The 16,738-nt window shown below is 56.7% G+C and overlaps 2 protein-coding genes across 4 annotated transcripts in view; one reads left to right on the forward strand and one right to left on the reverse strand.

The window, feature by feature from the left end:
• Positions 1 to 18: 18 nt before the first annotated feature.
• UQCR10 (ubiquinol-cytochrome c reductase, complex III subunit X) lies at positions 19 to 1,658 on the forward strand. Its single transcript, XM_071572239.1, has 2 exons — positions 19 to 192; positions 1,428 to 1,658. The coding sequence occupies exons 1-2, from the start codon at positions 52 to 54 to the stop codon at positions 1,464 to 1,466; spliced, it is 180 nt and encodes a 59-aa protein (XP_071428340.1). The 5' UTR covers positions 19 to 51; the 3' UTR covers positions 1,467 to 1,658.
• A 2,288-nt stretch (positions 1,659 to 3,946) lies between these two features.
• The window catches only part of ASCC2 (activating signal cointegrator 1 complex subunit 2), a 31,616-nt gene continuing 18,824 nt past the window's right edge, over positions 3,947 to 16,738 (reverse strand). For all 3 annotated transcript variants that reach the window (XM_071572153.1, XM_071572152.1, XM_071572154.1), the window contains 6 exons: positions 16,156 to 16,370; positions 14,507 to 14,626; positions 10,071 to 10,283; positions 7,761 to 7,872; positions 7,250 to 7,326; positions 3,947 to 4,851 (listed from right to left, as the gene is read on the reverse strand). In XM_071572153.1, the coding sequence (XP_071428254.1) occupies positions 4,683 to 4,851; positions 7,250 to 7,326; positions 7,761 to 7,872; positions 10,071 to 10,283; positions 14,507 to 14,626; positions 16,156 to 16,370 (906 nt within the window). In that variant the 3' untranslated portion in view covers positions 3,947 to 4,682. The remainder of the gene's footprint in view (positions 4,852 to 7,249; positions 7,327 to 7,760; positions 7,873 to 10,070; positions 10,284 to 14,506; positions 14,627 to 16,155; positions 16,371 to 16,738) is intronic.

A 16,738-nucleotide genomic window follows, 5' to 3' on the forward strand; every position in this document is an offset into this window, starting at 1 on the left:
AGGCCCCAGCAGCCCCCGCGGCGCGGCGCAGGCGCGGTGCGCGCGGCCAAGATGGCGCTGCTGCGGCAGGTGTACTCGTCGCTGTTCCGCCGCACCTCCACCTTCGCGCTGTCCGTCGTGCTGGGCGCGGTGCTGTTCGAGCGCGCCTTCGACCAGGGCGCCGACGCGCTCTTCGAGCACCTCAACGAGGGGGTAAGGCGTGGGAGGCGCCGGGGCAGGCCCGTGGGGCGCGGCACCGCGCTGAAGGTCAGGCCGGCCCCGCTGGGCCCCGCCCCGGGCAGGCCCCGGACAGTGCCGGAACGTTCCCGGGCTGTTCCCGGGGTGTTCCCGCGGTGTCCTGGGCTGTTCCCGAGCTGTCCGGGGCTGTTCCAGGCTGTTCCCGGGCTGTCCGGGGCTGTTCCCGGGGTGTTCCCGGGCTGTCCCTAAAGTGTCCCTGGCTGTTCCTGGGCAGTCCCTGACTCCTCCCCGAGGCTCGGCTCTGCTCGGCTCAGCCCGCCCGGGGCGCCCCGCGTTGTCCTCGGGCTCCGATGGCTGCGGGAAGGGACGTGGGCGGCGGTGGGGGCAGGAGGGGCAGGGGGAGCTGTTCGGGGCTTTGTTTGCCCCCCAGGGTGCCCTTGGCAGGGGGCTCAGATGGCGCTGTCGGGCCGGGGTGGGACACACGGGGCAACTTGTCCTGGTGTTCCCGAGCACAGCTGGGAGGGGACAGTGACTGCAGGGGACAAACGGGGGCTTCATGGACAGGAAGAGAAGAGAAGGCTCCAGGGACACCTGAGAGCCCCTTCCAGAGCCTGAAGGGGCTCCAGGAGAGCTGGAGAGGGACCTGGGACAAGGGATGGAGGGACAGGACAAGGGGAATGGCTTCCCACTGCCAGAGGGCAGGGATAGATGGGATGTGGGGCAGGAATTCCTGGGTGTGAGGGTGGGCAGGGCCTGGCACAGGTTGGGCAGAGAAGCTGTGGCTGCCCCATCCCTGGGAGTGTCCAAGGCCAGGTGGGACAGGGCTTGGAGCAACTTGGGACAGTGGGAGTTGTCCCTGCCCATGGCAGAGGGTGGGACTGGATGGGCTTTAAGGTCCCTTCCCACCCAACCCATCCTGTGGTTCCATGAGTAGGATTGTTCTGTGCATCCCTTTTCTCCAGGAGCAGAACTGCCCTTTGTGGTCCAGGTGGGAATTCAAGGCAATGTGACTGAGATACTTCATTAATCCAGAGAAGGGGAGGGGGATTTTCTGCCCCTTCCTCCCTGTCCAGACCAACAGCCAGGAGCCCCCATGGCCAGAGCCATTCAGGGCTCCATCACCTGTCCCCAGGCAGGACAACTGTCAAATATAAACTATAAAATAGCATTTCAGAGTGAAGTGTCATCCCAGCACCTCTGAAAAGCCTCCTGAGATTTTTGTTTTGTTTTCCCCTTTGTTTTGCACACAGAAACTGTGGAAGCACATCAAGCACAAGTATGAGAACTGAGCAGCTCAGCAGCAGGAGCCAGCCTGGGGTGGCCACAGGATTTGGCCTCCTGAAACTGGGAATGGATTCCTGAGGAACAACTCCGAGCCAGACTTACCAGCCACCCCCTGATCTGATGTGAAGCCAGATGGACTCCAGGAGTTCTGCTGCTGCCCCCGACTTTCTGTGTTCAAATAAAACTCCTGGTCCGTGTCTGGTGTCTGTGTGTTCACCTCACCCCTCCTGGTGCCTCCTCCTTCTCTGGGAGGTGGGGAATGGTTAAATACAGCCCCACCCCTCAGGTCCAAGGCATTGTGAGGACTCAGAACGTCCTGGAAATGGTTTGAAAGGCTTGAAAGCACTTACACAGCTGTGGTGTTAGTGCCAGGCCTTGGCCTGTGCCTGGGGGCAGCTGGGACAGGGATGAGCAGCTGTTGTATTTCTTCTGTTCAAAGGGACTGCAAATCATTTGCATCATCTGTAGGTCATGTGTGGATTTGATGGAGGTTCCTGGCCTGTCCCTTCAGAGCCTGTTCCCCTTTCCCCCTCAGCCTCTGAGTGTGCCCAGCACTGCTGGGCTGAAAATGGGGGTGGTGTGTGACCCCCACCTTGTCCAGCACCTCCTGAAAGGGGACATGGATCCCTTTCCCAATCCCTTCTGTGCCTTCTGGCTCTTCAGATGGTCTGAGGGGCAGAAGGGATGTCAGGTCTGTGGTGCAGTTCCAGCCTGCCCCATCCAAGGGGAGCTGCTGGGAGGGGAAAGGAACTGCCTGGTTCTCCCCAGCAGCTGGATCAGAGGAGTCAGGGAATGGTTGGGATGGGAAGGGACCTTACAGATGATCCAGTTCCATCCCCCTGCCCTGGGCAGGGATCCCTCTCTTGCCATGGGCAGAGTCATTCCCTCCCCAGCAGCCTCCCTGGGGAGTCCAGCCCTGACTCTGGGCCCTTCCAACACCTCTCTCTTCCCAGGAAGGGATGTTTGGGTCCTGTTTGGGGCAAGGACCCAGGTGCTCAGAGCTCTCAGGTGGCTGTGGGGGGATCTGGCTGGGTGGCTCCTGCTCCTCCCCAGCTCTGCAGCCACATCTCCTCTTCACACCAACCAGGAGGAATTCCAGCCATGGCTGGGGCAGAGCCTGTCAGAGCCAGGGCTCCAGGCAGCAGCTTTGCTGGGTTTGCAAACAGGTGCCAGGGGGGAAACATTTACTCTGAAAACACAAGGAGGACTTAAAAATCACTGTGTTTTTAGAGCAAAAACCAACTGCAGCTGTCCCAGTGCCAGCTGTGCTTTATGGAGGTGCTTAAGGGGAAGGCTGAAGCTTTCCTGGGACAATCCCAGGCTGTGAGTGCAGCTGGCTCTGCAGTGCTGCTGCTCCGGGAGAGCTGGAGCTGCTGAGCAGAGGGAACCAGAGCTGAATGCAGGATGAGAGGGCAGACAGCACTGCAGTGGGCAGCAGGGAGGAGCTGCAGCTGGGGGAGAGCACAGCTATCCTGGCAGGGGATTTCCCTGGACACAGGATTTGGGGACAGAGGGAACTGTAATTCCCTTTTTCCTCTGCCTGTCATCAGGAGGTTTGAAAGAAAAACCTCCTCCTTGGAGCACTCAGGACTTCACCTCATGTCAAGACTGGCAGTTCTGCTGCATTTCTACTTCTCTGCAAACAGCCCCAATCACCCCCCCAGCCCCCTCTGCATTAAACCAGGCACCAAGTGCATGTCTGTGGACCTTACTACCACCTTACTACCACCTTACTACCACCTTACTACCCCCCTGCTCCTCCTGCAGTGCTGGAATTACCCTGGATCATCATCCACTGCTGATTTTCTCACCGTGGGGGTGGCAGCCAAAGGCACCTTTGCAGTTCTAGAAAACACACTGTGGTGGGGAGACACCACTCAGGGCAAGTTAACCAGGCAAATTAACCCAGCAAAGGCTAATTGGTTAACAGGAGGTTCATCTCCATGATAAGAACAGCATTCCAAAACATCCTAATGCTCCTCCATGACAACAACAAGTGAACAACTTTACCCCAGCTGCAGGCAGGGCAACTCTGGGGTGCCCAGGCACAGTGTGGCAGCCACTGCTGTGGCATCTCAGCACCTCACACACAGCTCACAGTCAGCTTGGCAATGTCTGTGTCTCCCTGCTCAGGGAACAACTCCCTGACAAAAACCAGCCCTCAGGAGGAGCCTCCCCCTCCCACAGCCAACGGTGACAGGGGCAGTTCTGCCCCACAGGGTGGGACAGGAGGTCACTGAGGAGGAGGCAGCTCCCGAGGGCTCTGCCCCTGCTGCCTTCAGCCTGCATTCCACACCACTGGCATCTTGCTCAGCATGGCCTGATCCTCATTTTCCAGCATCTTTAGCCTTGGTGCTGTGGGTCAGTCTCACTACACTGAACCTTTCACTGCCTCCAGATCCAGCACTGAGAGGCTCATGGAGGTTCCTCAGAGTTACAGATCAATCCTGTCTGTAGGAGCCCAAAACAGCAACTGCAACATCCAAATCATTTATTTGCACTGTTTGTTTTCACAGGCCTGACTCAAGGGACAGAAATCTGTGGGAAGGTCTCATTCACCTGAACTGCTGTGGGTCAGCAGTGGGAACAGCCTGAGCACTTCCCTGCCAGCCTGGAGTTGTGCCAGGGCAGGGGCAGGATGGATTTTAGGAGAAGGTTCTTCCCCCAGAGGGTGGTGGGCACTGAGCAGGCTCCCCAGGGCAGTGGGCACAGCCCCAAGGCTGCCAGAGCTCCAGAGCTCCAGGATGATCCTCTGAGGGACAAGGTGGGATTGGTGGGGTGTCTGTGCATGGCTTGGAGTTGGACTGGATGCTCCCTGTGGGTCCCTCCCAACGTGGGATATTCTGTGGTTCCAGTTCAGGACAAGGCATTCCAGTGGAGCAGAGCTGGGGCTGTTCCAGGGGAGCTGTGGAGCCCTGGGAGGGCAGAGGGCACAGGGAGCCAGTGGGAAAATAAAACTCTGGAAATTATAAAAGCACAAAAGGGCAGGAGGGGCTGGGGCAGCCTGTCCTCTGTGCTGGGTGCAGCCACCAGCACACACCTGTGTCTTCAGGACCTGGAGAGGCAGGGCCTGCCTGGGGGCAGCTCCTTCCCACAGGGAATGCTGCTCCACACGGGCTGAAGTGCCAGGGACTGAACCACAACATCCAGGCCCCTGAGCACAGGGAATGCCAAGGAGCCTGAGCCAAGCCCCGGGCAGAGGGCAGGGCTGGTGGCACAGCTCAGGACGGGATCATGCCCTTGCTGCGCTTCCTGTCGGCCATGGCCCTGCGGTTGTGGTTGGCCCTCGTGCTCTTGTTGGCTTCCTTCTTCCTCCGCTCCTGCAGCGTCTCCCGGTTCTGCCCGTGTCCCTTGGCATTCCCAACAACGGCAGAGCTGTCGTGCTTGTGCCTGGGCACAGACAAGGATGTCACAGCGAGCCCACCCACCCTGGGCACAGAGTCCCACATCCCACACCTGGGTGAGGAGCTCAACCCTCAGGGATCCCACAACAGCCACACAACAACTGTGTCCTTCCACACCCTGAGCCCAGCAGCTGGAAACAGCTCCAGCTGTCCCAAAATCCCTGCAGGAGCTGTCTGAGCTCTGGAGGTTGTGCCCTCCAAATCCTGCCTTGCACAGGGTTCTGCTGCTTGTGATAAAGGACCTGGAGGGACAGGACAAGGGGAATGGCTTCCCACTGCCAGAGGACAGGAATAGATGGGATATTGGGAAGGAATTGTTGGCTGTGAGGGTGGGCAGGCCCTGGCACAGGTTGGGCAGAGAAGCTGTGGCTGCCCCTGGATCCCTGGAAGTGTCCAAGGCCAGGTTGGACGGGGCTTGGAACAACAAGATGAGCTTTAAGATCCCTTCCAACCCAACCCATTCCACAATTCCATTTGATGGGATAGAACAACCAGCAGTGCAGTGACAGGTGGGTGAGAAGGGTGAGAAGTTTCCAGCACTGTGGTGGTGACCCTGATGTACAGGAATGTCAGGCACAGGAACACCATCAGCAGCAGAATCCCTGCCCAGAGCAGAGCAGGATCCCCCCAGGCTGGTCCCTGCTGCCCAGAGCAGAGCAGGGTCCCCCCAGGCCAGTCACTGCTGCCCAGAGCAGAGCAGGATCCCCCCCAGGGTAATCCCAGCTGCCCAGAGCAGAGCAGGATCCCCCCCAGGCCGGTCCCTGGTGCCCAGAGCAGAGCAGAGTCCCCCCAGGCCGGTCCCTGCTGCCCAGAGCAGAGCAGGATCCCCCCAGGCTGGTCCCTGGTGCCCAGAGCAGAGTAGGATCCCCCCCCAGGCTGGTCCCTGCTGCCCAGAGTAGAGCAGGATCCCCCCCCAGGCTTGCCCCTGCTGCCCAGAGCAGAGCAGGGTCCCCCCCAGGCCAATCACAGCTGCCCAGAGCAGAGCAGGATGCCCCCCAGGGTAATCCCTGCTGCCCAGAGCAGAGCAGGGTCCCCCCAGGCCGGTCCCTGCTGCCCAGAGCAGAGCAGGGTCCCCCCAGGGTAATCCCTGCTGCCCAGAGCAGAGCAGGGTCCCCCCAGGCCGGTCCCTGCTGCCCAGAGCAGAGCAGGATCCCCCCAGGGTAATCCCTGCTGCCCAGAGCAGAGCAGGATCCCCCCCAGGCCGGTCCCTGCTGCCCAGAGCAGAGCAGGATCCCCCAGGCCGGTCCCTGCTGCCCAGAGCAGAGCAGGGTCCCCCCCAGGCCAATCCCAGCTGCCCAGAGCAGAGCAGGGTCCCCCCAGGCCGGTCCCTGCTGCTCAGAGCAGAGCAGGATCCCCCCAGGCCGGTCCCAGCTGCCCAGAGCAGAGCAGGGTCCCCCCAGGCTGGTCCCTGCTGCCCAGAGCAGAGCAGGATCCCCCCAGGCTGGTCCCTGCTGCCCAGAGCAGAGCAGGATCCCCCCAGGGTAATCCCTGCTGCCCAGAGCAGAGCAGGGTCCCCCCCAGGCCAATCCCAGCTGCCCAGAGCAGAGCAGGATCCCCCAGGCCGGTCCCTGCTGCCCAGAGCAGAGCAGGGTCCCCCCAGGCCGGTCCCTGCTGCCCAGAGCAGAGCAGGATCCCCCCCCAGGCCGGTCCCTGCTGCCCAGAGCAGAGCAGGATCCCCCCAGGCCGGTCCCTGCTGCCCAGAGTAGAGCAGGATCCCCCCAGGCTGATCCCTGCTGCCCAGAGCAGAGCAGGATCCCCCCCAGGGTAATCCCAGCTGCCCAGAGCAGAGTAGGATCCCCCCCCAGGCCGGTCCCTGGTGCCCAGAGCAGAGCAGGATCCCCCCAGGCCAGTCCCTGCTGCCCAGAGCAGAGCAGGATCCCCCCCCAGGCCAGTCCCTGCTGCCCAGAGTAGAGCAGGATCCCCCCAGGCTGATCCCTGCTGCCCAGAGCAGAGCAGGATCCCCCCAGGCCAGTCCCTGCTGCCCAGAGCAGAGCAGGATCCCCCCCCAGGCCAGTCCCTGCTGCCCAGAGCAGAGCAGGATCCCCCCAGGGTAATCCCTGCTGCCCAGAGCAGAGCAGGGTCCCCCCAGGCTGGTCCCAGCTGCCCAGAGCAGAGCAGGATCCCCCCCCAGGCCAGTCCCTGCTGCCCAGAGCAGAGCAGGATCCCCCAGGCCGGTCCCAGCTGCCCAGAGCAGAGCAGGATCCCCCAGGCCGGTCCCTGCTGCCCAGAGCAGAGCAGGATCCCCCAGGCCGGTCCCTGCTGCCCAGAGCAGAGCAGGGTCCCCCCAGGCTGGTCCCAGCTGCCCAGAGCAGAGCAGGATGCCCCCCAGGGTAATCCCTGCTGCCCAGAGCAGAGCAGGATCCCCCAGGCTGGTCCCTGCTTACCCCCTCCGTGCCAGCTGTGCCTGCCGCCGCGCCTCTGCCCGCTCCCGCAGCACCGCAGGGTCCTGCACAAAGTGGTCCTGAGGGAGGGAGGGAACAGGTCAGGACACTCCCCAACGCCCTGCAAAGCCCTGGAGCAGGAGGGCATTCTGCTGGCCCTGGGACAGAGTTATCCCTTGCTCACTATCCCTGCAGGGATTGCCAGGGACTCTGGACAGCACCTGCCACAAAACCTGCCTGAGGTTCCCCCCACACCCTCCTCTGGAGCAGCACCAGCACCACCCCCAGGACAACGGAGCCCCGTGCCCCTCAGCTGGCACTGCCTGTCCACTGAAAAAGGGAGATCAAAGCTCTCCATGGAGTGTCACTGCTCCAGCCTGGCTGTCCCAAGAGCTGTCCTGGGGACACGTCACAGCCATGGGCAGCAGCTCAGCCTCTGCTGCTGCTGAAAGACTCACCCCAAAGATTCACCCACATCACTCTGCAGGGAAGAAATAGGGTGAATCAGTGTTACCTTCGTTCTTTCCTTTTCAGCTTCCTCCTCCTCCTCCTCTTCATCCTCCTCCTCTTCCTCCTGTCCCTCCTCCTGTCCCTTCTGCCTCAAGACCTGAGGAATTGTGAATGGCCTGGGAATGAACACACAAACAGTCAGCAGTGAGGACAGTGCAGCCACAAACACTTCACTGAACCTTTTAGGGTTGCATCCTATCTTCCAAAATTGAGAATCTACAAATTTCATGGACTTTCTCTGAAGAAAAGAAAAAAAAAGAAGGAAACTCAGTAGCCAATGACACACATTCCTATGGGCAATTACCAAATGTGCTCTCCACTGGGGAATGTTCACTATGAAGTTGTCACTGAAAATAATAACAGCTTAAAAAAAAAGAGCAGGTCAGGGAACACCTCAAACCTCACAAGGAATTTCTCCAAGGAAACAACAGCTTCCTTTGGGAAATGGGGCTTTAGTGAGGAAAATCCTTTGTCAAGCTTTAGCTCCCCTGCCAGGACCCCCCAAACTCAAACACTAATGCTCAGCAGGTGTTGTGCCCTAAGCCCTTTGTGAGTGGTCAGGGGTCATCCTTGGGGCCCAAATTTCATTGCAGTGCCCCAGTTTCACACAGGGGAAAATTCTTGGAGAAATCCATCAGGATTTATGAATCACCCTGGACATGCAGAGCAAAGAGCCTGGGGGTGGAGGCAGAATTGATCACCTCTGTTATTCTTTAAAATATACATAGAGGTGTGTGCTTAAATTCTATTGGAATTGAGACCCACCATTCCACTGTCAAAGAAATAAATGTAAGACCAGAAAAGCCTTTGTTATTTCAAAGCTACAGATCCAGTTTTCAGCATCCACTAATTGTTCCTAGGGAGACTGAGCACCTGAAACAGGGGAAGAGACCTGGGTGCCACACTGGCAGGCAAACCACAAAAAGGATTTAAATTGAAGCCTCACCACACTTTGGAGTGGAAAAAAGGGACAAAGGAACCCCAAAGTTTCATCTTGGTTTGAGTTAAGAACAGTGACATCTTCAAAATACAGCAGAATTTAAAGGCCTGTTTCCAGGGAAGTGCTGAAGCAGCTTTTAAACCACGTGTTTTCTGCCCCCAGCTCATATTTCTGAAACAAATACTCTCCAGCCTCCATCCCAAATGAGCCCTTTGCTTCCCAAGAGCTCGTTGTCTACAGCTCTTCCTCACTGGGGAGGGTGCTGAGGGCTCTGAATTCCAGGTGTCAGCACTGGGAGATGCCAGAGGGGACTGGCAGGGAAACGTCCAGTCATAATATCCCAAATGATGAAGTTTCCTTTGCTAAGCAGCTGCTCTAGGTTGCCCAGCTACACTGACTTTCCAAAGTAGCCCATTTCTCCCTGTTGCAGAGTGTTCCTGTAAGCAGAAGGACCACTGAGTGCAAATTTCCACACAATGGCAAATTCTCCTCTTGGATTTGCTGATGAGTTGAGGTGATGGCAGAGTGGAAGTCACAGAACATCCTGGCACATGCCATGGCCACACCCTGAACCCACAGGAGAAGGGAGGCCCAAACCCCCCTCCTTGCATGTCATACAGAAAGCAGCAGCCAAAGGGGTGGCTTGGGGGGTGTTTGGAGGACACACATCCTTAGGGAGGAACAGCCCCAGGTCTGTGGGGCCAGACAACCCCAAAGGACTCCCACCAGCCTGCCCTGATGTGTCAGGAATTAAAACTGTTGACATTTTGGTCTGTGTTTTTGCGATTTATCCTTTTCCTGACAAGTTCTAGGGAATAAAAGCTGAGAGAGTGAAGGCTTCATCCTTGAAGACAGAGTTTGCATAAACTAAAGTTACTTGAGTCTCTCCTGTTGGTTGACAGCCTGGGGAGGAGATCTGAGGGGATGAGGAAGGATGAAGAGACAGAGAGAGCGGCAGGGGCTGTCACTTTTTCCTGGGGGTGGTGGACAAACCTCCCTGGGCAGAGTCTCCAGCAGGCTCAGTGAAGGTGAGAGGGTTTGTGCTCTTGGCCTTGGTGGGTTTTCCCCCCCCAGAAAAGCCAGCAGGGACCCTGCTCTCTGCCCGTGCCTGGAGGATGTAGCCCCTGCCTTTGGGGGAGTGTTCTGAGTTGGTAAGACAACCTTACATGAGTAACTCTTTGCTGAGTTGGTGCTGACACATTTGGGCTTAGTGCTTTACTCTCCCTCCTTCTCTCTTCCTTCTCTTTGGGTTCCTGCTATTGGGTCACTCCTGTTAATACAGACACTGTTTTCTGAACTCTCTACGGTGCTCAGCCTCACTTCTGCAGCCCCTGCAGAGCCCACCCTGTCACCCTGCCCGGGCACCGCACCCACCTCCTGCTGAGCAGCTCCTCGTCCGCGTCGGCGTCGTTGGCGCCCACCTGGTTGCCGTCGTAGGTGTCGTCGTACTCGTCGTCGTAGTCGGGGCCGGGCAGGGCCGTGTCGGGCTGTTCCTCCCACACGAGGCTGTACTGGCTGTACCGCGGCCGCTGCTCCCGCACCGCGCGCTTGTCGTTCACCAGGCCCCGCGCCGAGCCCGGCTCGCGCCTGCCGGCACAGACACACAGGGCAGGGGTCAGACCTGCCTACAGGGCTGTCTGGCACTGTCAGAGCAGTGCAAGGGTGTTCCCCAACAGCACAGGCACTCCTCAAACCCACTTATCTTCCCACTGATCTCAGAATCACAGACTATTCTGCGTTGGAAGGGACCCACAGTCACAGAATGGACTGGGTTGGAAAAGACCTCCGAGATCATCAAGTCCAACCCTTGGTCCAACTCCAGTCCCTTTACCAGATCAGGGCACTCAGTGCCACGGCCAAGCTCAGCTGAAAAACCTCCAGGGATGGGGAATCCACCCCCTCTCTGGGCAGCCCATTCCAATCCCTGAGCACTCTCTCTGCAAAGAAGTTTTTTCTGCTCTCCAACTTCAGTTTCCCCTGGCAGAGCTTGAGCCCATCGTGCCCCCTTGTCCTATTGCTGAGTGCCTGGGAGAAGGATCATTGAGTCCAACTCTTCAGTCAATGGCCCACATAGGGGATTGAACCCATGACCTTGGCATTATTACAACCAAGTTGTAACCAACTGAGCTGATCTCATGGAATGGTTTGGGTTGGAAGGAACCTTAAAGCCCATCCAGTGCCACCCCCTGCCATGGGCAGGGACACCTCCCACCAGCCCAGGTTGCTCCAAGCCCTGTCCAACCTGGCCTTGGACACTCCCAGGGATGGGGCAGTCACAGCTTCTCTGCCCAACCTGTGCCAGGGCCTGCCCACCCTCAGAGGGAAGAATTCCTTCCCAATATCCCATCCAAACCTACTCTGTCAGTTTGACACCATTCCCCCTTGCCCTGGCACTCCATGCTGCCATGAACAGTCTCTCTCCATCTTTCCTGCACGTCCCTCCTTCAGGCTCTGGAAGGCCACAAGGTCACCTTGGAGCTTTCCCTTCTCCAGGCTGAACAATCCCAATGCTCCCACCAGCCTTTCCTCACAGCAGACCTGCCCCATCCCTCTGATCAACCTGGTGCCTCCTCTGGACTCACAGCTCCATGTCCTTCCTGTGCTGGGCCCCCAGAGCTGGATGGGGTGATCCAGGTGGGGTCATCTGTCTGAGGGCTCTTTGTCTGCCCACTAAAACCATCCACTCCTGGCTTGGAACAAAGTCATTCTTAAAGAGAGGCCTGTGAAGATCCCACAGCAGAAAAGAGCAGGAACTGGAGACCACCACTCCCATCCCAAGGTGCAAAGAGCACAAGTGAGGATGAGACTCAGCACAGCCAACGAGGCAAAGCACAGAACAGCAGACAGTGACTGTGATTCAACCCTCAGAGCACTGTAAGGACTTTCTTTTAAATTTAGGAGGCAAGTTATAGTCATTTTAGAGAAGGGAAGACCAGGAAACAGAGGTATTAAAAAGCAGCCACTGACAGTCTCAGGCTGCACAAGCATAAGCCCTGAAGTCCAATTTTTCAAAGCAGCCAAGTATATATCTACAACAAAACAAGGAATTCCACTGTCCAGCATTCCCAGGACATCTTGCAGTCCTCAGAGTCCAGCAGGAACAGGCACCAATGGATTTATCACAGAAAGGCAGTGGCACTGACTCAGGAAGGGACAGACTGAGGTGACACAGCAGCAGGCAGTGGGGAGGTGATCCAAGCAGCCTGATTGCCATTCACAATCTCCAAACAAAGGAAGTTTCCAGCTCCATGTGGTTCCCTCTCTCCCATGGCTCCCTGTTCCAAGCCTGCACTCAGCTGCACAATGTCCCCCCAGGCTGGGGCACTGGGGTAGCACCTCCTGGGGGCATCCAGCACGGGGGAATGGCTTCCTGCCCAGCTGCTCTGGTGACTGCAGAGGAGCTGTGGGAAGTGGCACCAATCCCAGGAAAAACAGTGGGACAGCTCCTCTGCTCCCACAGTGCTCAGGACATGCCCTGACTTGGGAGACAGATTGGGCTGAAACAATTAAGGCTGAACAGGCACAGACAAGGGGGATCACATCTCAGCACCAGCAGAGCTCCTCATGCTCCTTTCCCTCCTCATCCTGGCTGGATTTCTCTTTCACAAGGGCAGGCCCTGCCCCAGACTGTTCCTGCTGACAGTGGCTCTTTAGGTGACATCATGCTTAGCAATAGACTGAGCACAAGGGAATTTGGTGAGCAAAAGACATTAAGAAGAATAAAACACAAAGAATTAAATATTGATACAATTCCAAACCAAAGCAGACCTCAAACTAGGCCTGGAGAGCACTGTTACTCCAACTCTTGGGTAAACCATCAGGCCTCCTGCTGCTGGGAGAACCACTGAGGGAGTGGGACTCTCAGTGCTGAAAAGACCCTCTTGGTATTTCTGGAGTGCTGAATGTAAAATCCTGGAGATCCAGGTACCCCAGTTATCCTGTGCTTTAGCTGGATGGGTGGGGGGTGTACAGTGCTGATCACACCACTCAAACCAGAAATGATGTGTCTGGAGTCCTGCAGAACATTCTCAGTGAAAGAACTGTTTGAAAGGAAGACACAGCCTGGGGGAGGCCAAAAGCCACCAGGAAGAGCAGCAGGAAGAGGGTAATCCCAAGAGGTCCTGTAACTACAGCAGGAGAGATGAGAACTTGCCCTGCAGTGATGGATTCTGTTCCACTGGAGACAAGGCTCAGCCTCCCACACAGCTGGAGGGCAGTGCCATGGGAGCAGAACCCCACAGCCCAGCCCAGGGGCCACCTACAGCTTCCAGAGCTCTCCAAGGGATCTGCAGAGGGAGCTCCAGGCAGGTCACTCCAGCCACTGGGTGCTCTGCACTGAACTCAGGGCTCTCTGGCCTTGTCCAGCTGCTGCAGCAGCTGCCCAGCTGTGCAAGGGTTTGGGAGACAGGGAGAACCCAGGCATGGCTTTGGGAGACAGGGAGAACCAAGGAAAGGCTCTAGGAGACAGGGAGAACCCAGCCAAGGCTCAGGGAGACAGGGAGAACCAAGGAAAGGCTCTGGGAGACAGGGAGAACCCAGCCATAGCTTTGGGAGACAGGGAGAACCAAGGAAAGGCTTTGGGAGACAGGGAGAACCAAGAAAAGGCTCTGGGAGACAGGGAGAACCCAGCCAAGGCTTTGGGAGACAGGGAGAACCAAGGAAAGGCTCTGGGAGACAGGGAGAACGCAGCCATGGCTCTGGGAGACAGGGAGAATCCAGCCAAGGCTTTGGGAGACAGGGAGAATCCAGCACACCTGCTCACAAGGCACCTGCATAGAGGAAGGTTCACCATGAGGAGAAAGGTTGTGTCTGGGAATTCTTAGCTTTGGGATGTGTAAAAAGTCACTGCCAGAAAGAAGAGAAATTCCTATTTTGCCCAGTCCAGCCAGGATCAGCACCATGGCACTGCTCTGAGAAGCTGTTCCACAGCACTTGGGACTAAAGTTGTTTCCTCCTGAGAGTTTGCTGCTTTGCTGGGAGCTTTCAGGGTCATCTGGCTCAAACTCCAGCCAGACTTTCAGTTGTCTTCTGTGTAAATACATCCCAACACAGAGATCACACTTGGCTGGTTACAGAGTGTTTAAAGTGCCCCTTCCAACCCAAACCATTCCATGATCTGATTTAAAGGATCTGAAGCAAGGGACCCACATCACAGAGCTGATACCCAGGGGAGCCAGCACCTAAATCTGTGTGGCACAGCACAACACACCCAGCTGGGCAAAACCAAAGTAAGGACTGATGGGTTTTCATAGAAGTCCCTGCTCCCTGTTGGTAGACTGGACTAAAGGACCTTCAAAGGTCCCTCCCAACCCAAACTACTGCATGACTCCAAATGCCCTTGTGCAGGAAGCTCATGGCAGCAGGAACAGAGGATGTCTAAGGCACTCAGTGTTATCAGATTTGGAAGGAGATGGATATTGAAGCTTCTCTTGGCTCTAAACCAGATCATTATTTATTCTCAGCTCTGAGTCACAATCCAGGCTCGGAAATGGTCCTTTTCAAGGTTCTGTTGTTCAGTGCAAGTTTAACATCAAGCCCAAGGAGCAAGAGCCTGACATTACAAATGGGTTTGGCAGAACCACCTCCAGCAGCAGACACAGGAAAGCCAATTAGGAAAAACATCAACTGAAACAAACCCCCTTAATATTTCACTTTCCTTTCCCAGACAACCAGGTGGGAAACATTTCTGATAAGCCTCATCCCCTGCCAACACAGTCCTGCAGGAGGTTTGCAGGAGGTATAAATGAGAGGTTCACAGGTATTTGTTCCTCCTGACAGACAGAGGTAATGACCAGGGACACCACACTCACCTCTTGCCTTTCTGTATCCGAGACACATCCACTGAGTCCCTGCTGAAAACATCAAACTCATCATTCTGGAACACATTATAGCGAGAGGTGACCAGAGGAGTGGGGTCTGGCTTCAGCTGTCTGTCAAAAAAGAGACAGGGAGAGAGAGAATAAAACCAAAGGTGAAGTGGGGCAGACCAAATCCTCTCCTCCCTAAGCCCTTGGTTTATCCTTTGTCCATCCCAAAGTCACCCAGAGCACACCAAGCTCCTCGCTGTGGTTCTGGGTCACCCCTCACTGCACAGCAGGCTCTGGGCTGAGCTACCAGGCAGTTTCCAGAGCTTATCCTGGTGGGGGAACTCAAGCAACTCACAGAGAGCCAAAAGGAAACTCTTCTGCTCCCTTCAGAGCAAGTCAAAGTGTGCAGCACCACAGAATACTCAGCAGCCTGCCTGGTCTCCACACAGGGACCCAGTGAAGACAAACACTAAGTATGATGAATTACGTGCTGGAGAAAAGTCCAATAATTTGCTGCTGCTGATTGCAAGATACTTATCTCCCTGTGGTTCCTCCTTAAATCATTCTCAGGGCTCCAGGTTTACGTTTGTTCAGCTTACAGGACAAAAGGCTGTTCTCTGACATTGATTTTGGTGTGCAGTGAGCTCAGCTGGGCAGCTGCAAACGCTGCTGTGCTCACCCATAAATCAGCAGGAACCAGAATTGGACATTTCCTATTGAACCAACCACTTTGTTTCAAGATGCAAAAGGCAGGGGAAAAAAAAATCCAGCTCTATCTCATTTAAGTGCTGGCTTTGCAGAAAAAGCAGCCCTTCCTAAAGCCCACCCTGCAGCAGCTGTGCCAAAGTCAGCAGCTCTGGCTGCAGGAGCACCGAGACTGTTGCAAAACTAAGATTTTTTACATGGTTTTTCTGATAAAGATGCTTCCCTTTAACGTAACAGTGAGACAGTCTGCCCACTCCTCCATGAAATGTGAACAAACAGCACATTCCCATCCTGACACTCTGTCAGGAACTGCTGGTGCAGCACAAAAACACCCTCACAGCTGCAGACAAACTCCAACAACTCAATCCTGCCCCAGACATAAACCCTCAGGCCCCTGTACAACCCAGGGAGGCAGCACGAGCCTGGCAAGTTTGTCAGAGGATGAGGGTCTGAATTTCCCATTTCCAACCTCTTTCTGGTCTGAATTCACTCACAAACCAGCAGCCTGTTAAATAACCACATCTGACCCTGCAGGTTGAATTCCTGCTGAATTAGCTCCTCTGAAGTTGCCCTTCCCTGAGATTTGTACACTGTGACCCCAAACTCTGCAGCAAAATAACTTTTGAAGGCAACACATTCTATTGCTCAGCCCAGTGGCCCAATGATGGAATTTTAATGGTGCTTATTTGAACATTTAATGTCCAAGCAGTGCAGTCCCTGTCACACAACATGACCCAGCCCTGCTCCAACACTGCACAGGGAATGCTCCACTCCTTGGCACGGACACCACGAGGGCAGCAAGCCCGTGACAGGTGGCAAGGAGAAGCTCTCACTGCAGTTATCCACCCCAAAAATGCACCCATGCAACTCCTCAGAGCCTTACAAGGGCTGAGCCTTCACTAAGAACACCGTTAAGTGCTAAACAACACCCAGAAGTTGTGCCACACCTTTGCATCCTTCGGTCCAGCTTATCCAGGTACGGCACCAGCTTGTCCTCCAGGATGTTGTTGATCACCTGCTCTGTGCTGTACCCATACTCCTCCAGGCAGGCCAGGATGAATCCCTCCCCAAGGTCAGGCAGCAGGTCCTTCACTTGGGAGATCAGGGAGTCGAGCTCCACGCCGGACACGCGGGCGACGGGCGCGGCCGCTGCGCCAGCACACTGTGGGCACCAAACTGGGGTTACTGGGCAGGGGCAGGGCTGGGGGCAGGCAGGAGAGCCCAGCAACACAGGGACAGCAGCACCCTGGTGGGGGGCACTGGGCAGGGGCAGGGCTGGGGGCAGGCAGGAGAGCCCAGCAACACAGGGACAGCAGCACTCTGGTGGGGGGCACTGGGCAGGGCTGGGGGCAGGCAGGAGAGCCCAGCAACACAGGGACAGCAGCACCCTGGTGGGGGGCACTGGGCAGGGGCAGGGTCAGGGCTGGGGGCAGGCAGGAGAGCCCAGCAACACAGGGACAGCAGCACTCTGGTGGGGGGCACTGGGCAGGGGCAGGGCTGGGGGCAGGCAGGAGAGCCCAGCAACACAGG

The sequence above is a fragment of the Pithys albifrons genome, chromosome 17, assembly GCF_047495875.1.
Source record: "Pithys albifrons albifrons isolate INPA30051 chromosome 17, PitAlb_v1, whole genome shotgun sequence".
Taxonomy (NCBI): domain Eukaryota; kingdom Metazoa; phylum Chordata; class Aves; order Passeriformes; family Thamnophilidae; genus Pithys; species Pithys albifrons.